The 11,478-nt window shown below is 53.3% G+C and overlaps 1 protein-coding gene across 1 annotated transcript in view; it reads left to right on the top strand.

Annotated features, from left to right (window-relative positions):
• The window catches only part of IGSF3 (immunoglobulin superfamily member 3), a 90,355-nt gene extending 78,912 nt beyond the window's left edge, over positions 1–11,443 (top strand). Inside the window, 3 exon segments of the mRNA XM_015563477.1 lie at positions 3,668–4,075; positions 8,041–8,547; positions 9,093–11,443. Of these exon segments, the coding sequence (XP_015418963.1) occupies positions 3,668–4,075; positions 8,041–8,547; positions 9,093–9,343 (1,166 nt within the window). The 3' untranslated portion in view covers positions 9,344–11,443.
• Positions 11,444–11,478: the final 35 nt, after the last annotated feature.

The raw sequence follows: 11,478 nt of genomic DNA, 5'->3' as shown, positions 1-11,478 counted from the left end.
AACATTAACTTACCAGACACTGAATAACTGCACAAATTAATAAGCGTAACGCAAATGAACCTATTTTTCTTGTTCTCCGAAACAAAATATTTCCTGTTGCCCAAACAAAACAAGTCAGTACAAGACTAATGATGTGGCAAGTCACTGCTAAAATATTCGCTGCTAGTATTAGTGTAAGGGAAATGAATATAACACGATCATAGTAATCAGTCATTAGCGAATGTTGTAGTTTGTTATTAATAATTATGTAAAAATTAAGTTACAAAATTTTTATTAAACCGTTTCTTACATACTGTTATATTGGTTGGGCAAAAATATTCATTGTGGGCTGCATGCGGTCCGCGGGCCCCCAGTTTGACATGCTTGCTCTAGAACTTCTCACATAAGGCGGCCCTGAGCTCCCTCTCCAACCCTCCTCCCTGCGTGCTCTACGATTGGTTGTCACTGTCTGTCCTTCCGGAAGGGCGGTGAGGTGCCATGTGGGCAGCTGGAATCCCATCTCCCTGCCTTTTCTTCTGCTGCCATCTCCCCTAGCATGCCCCTGTCCTGTTCTCCCCTGTCATCACACCATTCCCAACATGTCACTCAGCACCACCTCCAGGAAGCCTTCCCTGATATCTCCCCCATCACCAGGGGTTTCTTACAAAACACATAGCATAACAAGTATGTGCTTGCATTTCCCCCCCACTGTACGGTAAGCACTTTGAGGTCAGGGCTGTATCTTTGTGTCTTCAGTCATGGCATGGCCCCCTTAGTAAGTACTGTTTGAACAAGGAATGAATGGTCGCTTTCCTTGAACACCTGAGGGCCTTTGCCCTCATAGCCTGGAACACGTTGACCGTAGGCGTCCATTTATCTCATTCTTCCTCAGAGAGGTTAGCTCTTTAACTGAAACAGCATTCTAGGCACCCTGTGTCCCCTTTCCCATCCTGTTCACTTACCTGTGTATAGACAGGTAGTGATGAGTACGTAAGCCTATTCACACTTAGGGAAATTCATGGATAGTCAGTTACTATGCATCACATACTCGTTATTTACATACTCGTGTCTCCTCTGGGCCGGATGCTCCCTGCGTAAGCACGGGTCCTTGATTCTCTGCATCACTCTTCGCACGGCCTGTCTCCCAGGCGGCTGAGGCTCGCACCTGCTGTTCAGAAGGCACAGGGAGCCGGGTTCCCAGTCCAGACCTGGCTGGCCCTCCTGTTCCTCCGGCTGTTGTGTTTCTAGAACGGCCGTTCTCCTCCCAAGGGACATGGTATGCTAACCCTCCTGCTGCTGCGCTAGGAAGGAAGCTCTGGGCCAAGTGCCTCCGGCCGGTACTTCCCGTGACCTGTGTCCTGCCTCCCGGGCCATTCCCAGGGGCTTTTGGAAACAGAAGTTGGAAGTGGTCCTTGGGCCCACAGAGGCTCTTGCAGGTTTCTGTTCTTCCTGTCTCTTCCTTTCTGACCCGGCTCCCCGCTGAGAGCACGCGGCACACCCTGCAATCGTTCTTAGTCACCACCCGCCCTTTCCCTTTTCTCTTTGTTCCGAAACCAAGACTTTCCCTGCAGATCCTAAATTTTTTTTAAAACACATTTTTATTGATTTCAGAAAGGAGGGAGAGGGAGAGAGAGAAACATCAGTGATAAGAGAGAATCTTTGATTGGCTGCCATCTGCAGGGATTAAGCCCGAAACCCAGGCATGTGCCCTTGACTGGAATCGAACCCGGGACCCTTGAGTCCGCAGGCCCACACTCCATCCACTGAGCCAAATCGGCCAGTGTCAGATCCTAACTTTATCCTGGGTTTTGACAAGAATCCGTACAGCCCTTCGCACTGCCTCAGTTCGCCTGCTCTGAGTCTCGGCCTCAGGTGGGGAACTCCCAGATTCTAAATTTATCCCGAGAGTTCCCCACCTGAGGCCAAGACAGAGCAGGTGAACGGGGGGCAGTGCGAAGGGCTGTACCGATTCTTGTCAAAACACAGTGAAATCGCGTGTACGGGGGAATATTAACACTGTGAACAGAGAGCTCACAGGACTCTGATGAAGACAGCGCATGTCATTCCCCCTTTTCCGTTGAGATTTTTTGGTTTGGATGTTTTTCTTTTTGTCTTTTTTTTTTCTGCCTCTAATCCCCCCCCCCCCTTTTTATTTTCTGTTGAGAAAGAATACACTTGTAGAGTTTTTGGAAAATACAAAAGCACAAAGAAGAAAACAATCTTTCAACCCAGAGTTCTAGAGAGTGGAAGGAAGGGTAGGAGGGGGAGAGAGAGAGAGAGAAAGAGAGAGAGAGTGAGTGTTGGGGAGACTGCTTATTTAAAATATTTTTTCTGTTTTTAATTTTTTGACCTTTTTAAAAATATATATATATTTTATTGATTTTTTTACAGAGAGGAAGGGAGAGGGATAGAGAGTTAGAAACATCCATGAGAGAGAAACATCCATCAGCTGCCTCCTGCACACCCTACTGGGGAACGCAACCAAAGTACATGCCCTTGACCAGAATCGAACCTGGGGCTCTTCAGTCCACAGGCTGATGCTCTAGCCACTGAGCCAAACTGGTCAGGGCTAATTTTTTGACCTTTTAATTACAAAAGTAATCGTGTGTGTTGTGAAGTATTCTGATAGTTCTGAAGCATAAAAAGTAAAAGGTGAAGTCCCACGCCCTCTGTGTCCCTCAGGAGGGGACTCCCCCTGGGGCCTCGGTGCATGTGCAGTGTCACAGCTTTGTGATGCCTCCGGTCCACACGGGCTCCTGGAGGCCTGTGATGAGGTGACGCGGGGGCCGTTAGGCTGTGCGTCTAGTGACCCTTCCGACGGGCTGACTCTTCAACCCCTGGTCCCTCGGTGTCAGTTTTTTTCTTTGCTGCTGTCAGATCAGTTGTGCTCCCACCTTGAGAGGAAACCGTGTGGGGTTTTTTGAGTAAGAACTGGGATGCTCAAGGCCACCCCGAGACCCTATAAGCTGTGTTTCCTCTGCAGCTCTTTTGTGGTTCACAGCCCAGCATGGTCCCTCCATGGGGCCAGTTTTGAAAATCTCTTGCTTAGCCAGGCTGGTGTGGCTCAGTGGTTGAGCATCAACCTGTGAACCAGAGGGTCGAAGTTTGATCCCAGTCAGGGCACATGCCCGGGTTGTGGGCTCCATCTCCAGTAGGAGGTGTGCAAGGGGCAGCCAATAATGATTCTCCCTCATTGTTGATCTCTCTCCCTCTCTCTCCCTCTCCCTCTCCCTCTCCCTTTCTCTCAGAAATCAGTAAAAAAATATATATTTTTTTAAGTAAAATAAAAGTCTCTTGCCTGGGGAGGGGTCTCACCATGCCCTTTCCTGTCCTTTCCCAGCCACCTGCACTCAGCCGTGCGCCACGCGGTCCACTGTCACTGGGATGCGCAGTCATCTGTACGCGTCGTCTCGGACAAGAGGATGTGCTTGTCCTCTGCTCAGCCCTGGAGCTGATGCGGGTTATAAACGGGGGACAGCTGTCACGGTCACATGGAACTCCGTGAAACTCGGACACTCAGGCACATGATCGAGAACTCGGACACGCGGGGGCCATGCCTGAGACACGCTTCCTCGAGCTGAGGGTGCTGTCTTCTGTGTGTGGAAGGCGCCCATCACCGGTGCTTGGAGGGGGGAGTGCAGGCGGCTTGCTGCTTTCTGGTGCTGACCTCTCCCCCTCGCCTTTGCAGACAGCCGCCTGAAGCTCAGCCAGGTGCAGGGGAACCTGTCGGTCCTGGAGACGCGGCAGGTGCAGCTGGAGTGCGTGGTCCTGAACCGCACCAGCCTGGCCTCCCAGCTCGTGGTGGAGTGGTTCGTGTGGAAGCCCAACCACCCGGAGCGGGAGGCTGTGGCCCGTCTGAGCCGCGAGGCCACCTTCCACTACGGGGAGCAGGCGGCCAAGAACAACCTGAAGGGACGGCTGCACCTGGAGAGCCCTTCGCCCGGCGTGTTCCGGCTCTTCCTCCAGAACGCGGCAGTGCAGGACAGCGGCACCTACAGCTGCCACGTGGAGGAGTGGCTGCCCAGCCCCGGCGGCCTGTGGTACAAACGGGCCGAGGACACTGCCGGGCAGACGGCTGTCACAGTCACGCGACCAGGTGAGAGCTCCTGTCCCCGGGCCTCCACACCCGCTCCCACTCCCCCTGTGCGTATGGTATCGCATGCGCGGCCTAACATTAGTTCGTCAGTTAATCCGTTGTCTGCCGTCACATCTGTGCGCAGTCACCATTTGCATTCAGTATTGCCTCCATTTCCCCCTCGTGAATGGCAACGTGCACATCTGGCTTCGGCCTCAGGGGATTCTGTTTGTTCACCAGACTATCATTCGATGATTAATGATTCCAGATCATGGAGTGTCTTCCTTTTAAAGAGTACATTCAGACTTGGACACGTGGTAGATGTGCAGGAATCTTGAAACAGGAGCCATGTGGTTCAGAAAGGAAGCTTATGGATTTTCAGTGGGGAAGAAATTGATTCGTGTGCTTCAAGTAGAAAAAAGATGAAGTCCATGCAGCCTGCACTCTCACTTCCACGCAGTGTTATTGGTGTGAATGTCCAGTCCATGGGGCCTTGTGCTTCTCTTGTCTTTCTTGTTTGTTTCTAACAAACCTGAAAACGCACAATTACTAGGGCTAGTTATGGTGACACGTTTAAACACGCAATGAAAGGGACTTCAGCCAGATGAGTAGCCTGGACCCCCCAGCCCGCCTTCCTTCCTTCCCGTCTGAGCACAGTCACGTGCCGCTTACCCACGGGATCGTCCTGAGCAACGCGTCGCCAGGCGGTTTTGTTGCCGTGCGAACATCACAGAGTGCACTTCCCACACCTCATGGTGCAGCCTCCTGCACACCGGGCTGCATGGCCCAGCCTATCGCTTCAGGCTTCACGCCTGCATGGCGTGCTCTGTACAAAACCACAAGATTAAATCCAGCACAAGAGAAAGTGATGCAACCAGGAGACACAGTAAACGAGACGTATGAGGTGTACAGGCCACAATGGTTTATAAGCAAACATGTTTTATTGTAAGTAGAGAGAGCCCACTTTAACATAACGATAAAACGTATCATGTAGCAAATTCATAAACCAGTAACAGCCGTTGATTGTCATCGCACCGCGTACTGTACGTAGCTGTAGGCGCTGTGCTTGATACGGCCGCAGCGCAGTAGGTGTGTTCACACCAGCGTCACCACGAGCCCGTGAGGAAGGCCGTGCAGTACAGACTTCCGGTGGCAGCGACGTCCCTGGTGATGGGAATGTTTCAGCCTATGGGACCCCATCCTGTATGTGGCCCAGCGTTGACCGAAGCTCGATTATGTGGCGCGTGACTGTATGTAAGTAGATCATGCCAGTTACAGAACATTTGGAAAACAGAAAAGTGTAGTTTTGAAAAAGAAAATTATCTATAATCTCACTAGCGTTTCATAGCCACCATTTTTACTGGTTGCATAACTTTAGTTGTAGGGCTGTTCTTCGAGGTGTTCTTCCTGAGGTATAGGTTAGACCAGCCGTGGGCAAACTACGGCCCACGGGCCGGATCCGGCCCGTTTGAAATGAATAAAACTAAAAAAAAAGAAAGACCGTACCCTTTTATGTAATGATGTTTACTTTGAATTTATATTAGTTCACACAAACACTCCATCCATGCTGTTGTTCCGGCCCTCCGGTCCAGTTTAAGAACCCATTGTGGCCCTCGAGTCAAAAAGTTTGCCCACCCCTGGGTTAGACGGATAGAAGACTTGGAATAATGCAACTCCAGATTGCTTAAGGTCGACCATAGTATGAAATTCATGAGGGTAAGGGCTCCTGCCCTCAGTGAGGTGGTACTAGCCAAGCAGATTGGCAGTAGTGTTCGGCTCACACAGGTGGGAAAGAGAGAGCCACCTTCGTCAGACCGCCCGGGAGTTGGGGGTCAAGGACACTGCCTTGGAGCCGTCAGCACAACGTCGGGGAGGGCAGGGATGGACTTCCTCAGGGCTCCCACCTGGAGGAGGAAAGGAAGGAGTGCTAACCTCTGAAGGGGCATGTTGGTCTATTCTAGGAGTCAGACATGGGGAACCAAATTGGTAGAGAGGCGTGTTAAGGGGAGTAGGGGTTGAATGAGGGTGGAAATTAATTTTATTTGAAAACCTTGTATTGAGTCACTACTGCAGACAAGGCACTTAAAGGGGCCCGACGAAGGTCTGAGCAGTTAGACAAGAAGAGACAAAGGGAGAGGGGATGGGGCAGAGCACTCTGGGGCCCGGCCTCCTGCTACGGCAGGCCCATGGCCACCTTCCCTGGGCCACTCCCCGACACAGTGGCCCGTCGCTAGGGTTGTTAGGACTCAGTGTTAGACTCTGGGGGGAAACGCACCCTAGACCTCCCTGCTCTGCAGCGATTCTCTCCATGGCTTTGGGGTCAGGTGTTATCCATGTTCTCTGGAGGAATCAGCCAGTGACCACATCAGCCTGTGGACAGATTTCATATTCCCCTGTTCTGCCGCTTTCTGTCCCCAGCACATCCCCCCTCTCCCCGCCCCACCAAGGGCTGGGATGGCACGCTGTGCCCTGTTGTGGTTCTGAAGACCCTGTGTGCCAGGCGTGCACACCGAGATTCCAGGTGGGCTGAGGGGGGTGCCCAGGGGCTTGGCGGAGCCCCACAAAAGCGGTGGGAACCCCAGCCTTGTGTTCGCCTGTGAGCGACATTAAGCCAATTCATTGAAAGCCCAGGACAGTCCTTGGGAAATGCTCCGATTTGGTCTTCATCCAAGGAGACTCCGACATGGTCTCTCCGCTTTTGTTAATGCTGCGTTGGCATCTTTCACACGCGTTTCATAAACAGAGCCTTTTAGGAGCTGGGGAGAGAGTGGTTTGCGTAGAACCTACCCACGTGGGCCGTTAAAACAGCCGCAAAATACAACAGATTCGGGCTGACAGTGTCTGTGAGCCGTGACTCACCTGGTGGGGCGCCTCCCGAGGCTGCGGTTTCTCTGTCGGGGAGAAACTGCCTGTGTCATCCTCCGAGGGTGGGGGTCCCTGCTCAGTCGAGTCCCCTTTCCTGTCTGGTGTCTGCTGTTTGGCTTCTGTCCTTGGAGAATGTTCACCTCCTGGAGTCACGGTAGCGAAGGCAGCAATCTACATGCACACGGTGCAGATGCAAAGGCTGCCGAGGGTGAATTCGTCTCCCAGGGCCGCCGGAACACAGGCGCCCAAACCTGATGGCTTAAAACACTGAAACGTATTCCTTCTCAGCTCTGGAGGCTGGAGGTCTGAGATCAGGGTGTCCTCGGGGCCGTGCTGCCCTCTCCCCCCAGCTCCTCGGGCCCCAGCTCCCTGGCCTGCAGCTGTGTCACGCCAGCCCCTGCCTCTGCCTCACCTGTCTTCTCTGTGTGTCCTCTCCGCTTCTTCTTCTTTTCTTTTTAAATATGTTTTTATTGATTTTAAAGGGAGAGAGAGGGAAACATTGATGTGAGAAACATTGATGGACTGCCGCCTGCACGCCCCCTACTGGGGATTGAGCCCATAGCCTGGACGTGTGCCCTGTCTGGGAATTGAACCAGCGAACTTTTGTGTCACACTTGCCAGGGCCTCTCCCCTTCTTATAAGGACACCAGTCGCTGGATTTAGGGCTCATCGTAACTTAAGTTTCCGATCGAGGCCCCATGCTGGGGTTCCAGGGGGACGTGAATTTGTGAGGGTGGGCGGAGGACACACTGTTCAACCACTGCCAGGGTTTGCAGTGAAAATACCTGTCCCCCCGCCCCCCAGATTCCCATACGCAGCCACAGCACCAGGTCTGTGAGTTCTTCCACGGGCACCCCACGCAAACATAGACATGCACGTCAGAATAAAACGTGTTCTTCTGCTTACCATGCCGCGTGGGGAACACAGCGTGCTGCTCTCTAGCGCTTTTCCTTGACTCTCCTTTCCCGTCTCTGCACATAGTGCCGTCTCATCCCTCTCAGCAGGTGCGCAGCAAGCTGTTGTCTGATTACTACAGTGTGTTTAGTGATGGACATTGAGGTTGTCTTGAGCAAAGAAATTAAAACAGGCTCTTCTCCCTCCTGTGTCCCCTGTCCCCCCAGAGGCCGCCCTGCAGGTGGACACGGTGGTCCCCAACGCCACGGTGACCGAGAAGGCCGCTTTCCAGCTGGACTGTAGCATCGTGTCGCGCTCCAGCCAGGACTCCCGCTTTGCGGTGTCCTGGTATTCCCTGAGAACTAAAGCCGGGGGGAACGCGGGCAGCCCTGGCCTGGAAGAACATGAAGACGAGGACGAGGATGAGGACGAGGACGAGGACGAAGAGGAGGAGGAGGAGGAGGAGGAGGAAGAGGACCCAACAGAGCGGGTGGCCCTGCTGAGCGTGGGCCCCGATGCCGTGTTTGGCCCCGAGGGCGGCCCCTGGGAGGGCAGGCTTCGCTTCCAGAGGCTGTCCCCCCTACTCTACAGGCTCACGGTGCTGCAGGCAAGCCCCCGAGACACAGGCAACTACTCCTGCCGCGTGGAGGAGTGGCTGCCCAGCCCCCAGAAGGAATGGTACCGGCTGACGGAGGAGGAGTCGGCCCCCATCAGCATCCGAGTGCTGGACACAAGTGAGTTTTCCCGAGTCACAGGGGGAGGAGGTCCCAGTTGATTACAGCTGCCTAGAAGATAAAGATCACAGCTGGATTATGGGTTCGTGAGCTGCATTCTCGCCTGTCCTGAGCATTTAGGATCTGCATACCAGTTCGTGGAATTGACCTGATTCCTTATGCCCAAAATAGGGATTGAGCCCTGGCTGGTGGGTTCAGTTGGTTGAGCGTCATCCCATGCACTGAGAGGTCTCCGGTTCTATTCTCTGACAGGCTCAGTCTCCAGTAGGGGATGTGCAGGAGGCAGCCCATCAATGGTTCTCTCTCATCATTGATGTTTCTCTCTCCTTCTCCCTTCCTCTCTGAAATCAATAAAAAAAAATACATATTTAAAAAAGAATATAAAGGTTGTCCCCATTCTTAGTGGCGGCAGGGGAAGGACAAGTGGCTTCCGTGGGGTCGGGGTTGGGCAGTGTCCAGCTGGTAGCTGAGCAGGTTTTCAGGAGCAAAAGCTGACAGCCAGGTCCTCAGCCCTCATTGTCTTGTCTCCTTCCCGGTCCTTTCAGGTTCCACACTGCAGTCCGCCATCTGCTCCAATGATGCGCTCTTCTACTTCGTCTTCTTCTACCCGTTCCCCATCTTCGGCATCCTGATCATCTCCATCCTGCTGGTGCGCTTCAAGAGCCGGAGCTCCAGCAAGAACTCGGATGGGAAGAACGGGGTGCCCCTGCTGTGGATCAAGGAGCCGCACCTCAACTACTCCCCCACTTGCCTGGAGCCGCCCGTCCTCAGCATCCACCCAGGAGCCATAGACTGAGGGCCCCCCGGGGACACCGGCCACCAGGGGCTGAGGGCCCCCACGCTGCCTCTTGCTCTGTGATGGGACAGCAGACAGCACCCAGACTCCGGACAGCCCTCCCAGAAAACTGTCCGACGTGAGATGTGTTCACAGTCCCCGGCCAGCCACACAGGCAGCCTGCTGCCTGTGGGTGGCGGCCCTGGTGGGTGAGCGATTTCCGGGCAGGTGTGGTCATCCCGCGGCATTAGGTCTCTTGTTTTCGTTCTTGGTAATGTAGTGAGCGGCGCTGGTGCCACGCCTACTCACAGGTAGTAATAGGTAGACGTCGCAGGGGTCTCACTCTTTCTATTGGACTCTTTAAAAACCCGTGGTTTATTCTTTTTGGATTTTGTAATATTGTGGACGCATTTCTCTTACGTACAACGGATGAGAAAAGGAGAGACGGACTTTATAGTGTGAAGGAATCCCTTCCAAGACCTTTGGTTTTTGCACACTTGAAAATGCCACCACCGGTGGAACAAAAGACACACGAACGTTTTTTACTTCCTTCCTGAGACTTGAAAACGATGGGAAGTGTGGGCCCAGTTTGTATCTTATCTTTTCCCTCAGCTGGAGTTTTTTTGTTTTGCTTCAAGAACTGTGTCTGTGCCAGAGAAATCCTGCATAAGCCCATTAGGAGAAAGGAGATGGTGGCCAGCCAGCCTATTCGCCAGGGAGGCAGAAATCGGCGTCCTCCCAGCCTTGCCAAAAAATTCGAAACCTTGGTTGGAGAACAAGTCAAAAGCCCCAGACAGCTCTCGCTTCGCAGCGTGGGCAGGGGGACCTTTCAGCAGTGACTGACTTGCATGTCGGTCAGAGCCCGTGGTTAGTGGAGGGAGGAAGAAGGACTAATTGTTGGCTTGATGCGGTCACTGAGGGCAGTCTCCAGCTGGGAGCTGAGCAGGTGGGCTTCCGTGCTAAGGTGCTTTGCCAAACTCTTAAGAGAAAGTGGCCAGTGAGAAGATACGGATGTCTTCCTTCCTCACCATTGATCCCTCCCTGCTTCTTGCTGCCGCGCCCAGGGAGGCCCCCTCGGTCCTTTGTAACCCTCCGCTGACGGTCCGGTCTCCGGTCTCCACAGGAAGCACCACATGCTTTTGTCCGCAGGGGTTTTACCTTCCCTTCCTCAGATCGAGTCTGTGGTTTAGATGATTTGGTGGTTCGTTTTGATGGCGGCATTTTATTTAAATGCCCTGAGCGTCCCAACAAAGGCCAGTGTCACCCTGCTGCTTTACAAGCCAGAAGCGTGGCCCCAAGGGAGCGGCAGCGGCGGCAGGCGCTCACCCCTCCAACGGAGATGTTTCATGCCCCGACTTCCCCGTGTTTTGCGGGCCAGCGGTGCCATCACCCTTCCTCAGTGAGCACGCATCTCGGATCCCAAGGGAGTTCCCGGTTTGGAAAAGGCCAGCACAGATTTGGGCGCTAAGTTGAACCAGAGAGCTCGCTGGGAAACCCTGTTCTGAGACTGAACAGCCTCCAGGGAGGCGGGGGGCTCCCCAGGCCATGTGGGTGCTGACCCTGCTCTGGGTCTGGGGTGCTCAGCAGGTGCTTTGCTGCGTCAGAGCTGAAGGGAAGCACTTCCTGACAAGCTCACACACACCTGCCTTGTACTCCCTGTGAGAGCCCAGGCTCACATGCCCGTTCCCACGTACTGTGCTGCACGAATGCTGTAGGGTGCATATTCGGCTCAGTGGTGAGGGAAGAAGGCAGTCTTCTGCCCCATTTCATCATTTCAGGGCTGTGGGCTTTCAGTGGGAAATTGCTGCGCTTTAACTCACAGACTGAGTCAATGGGGGAAGAAGGCTTACTGGTCCTCTGTCTGAATGGAAAGATGCCAGAGCGCTGTCTGGGACCGGGATGTGCACCTGAGACTGGAGTTTGCATCGACAGCTGCAGAAAGGTAGCTGCTGCCACGTCATGACATAGGTGAAGTCGTCGCGGGAAATTTGCAAGAAAAGAAACCGAAGCCAGTATTTTAATAATTGTTTTTCTTTTCTGTGTCTTTTCTATGGGCTTGGGGAATACCATCAAAGGGGGAGCTTTCCCAGCTTTCTATGAAAATCCCCAGGACCTTCCCTTTTTTGGACATTTCTAAAGAAATGTGGTGTCAGATG

This window comes from Myotis davidii, unplaced genomic scaffold (assembly GCF_000327345.1).
Source record: "Myotis davidii unplaced genomic scaffold, ASM32734v1 scaffold217, whole genome shotgun sequence".
NCBI classification, from domain to species: Eukaryota; Metazoa; Chordata; class Mammalia; order Chiroptera; family Vespertilionidae; genus Myotis; species Myotis davidii.
The sequence above is the reverse complement of the archived record's forward strand: the minus strand, read 5'-3'. Positions and strand labels throughout refer to the sequence as shown.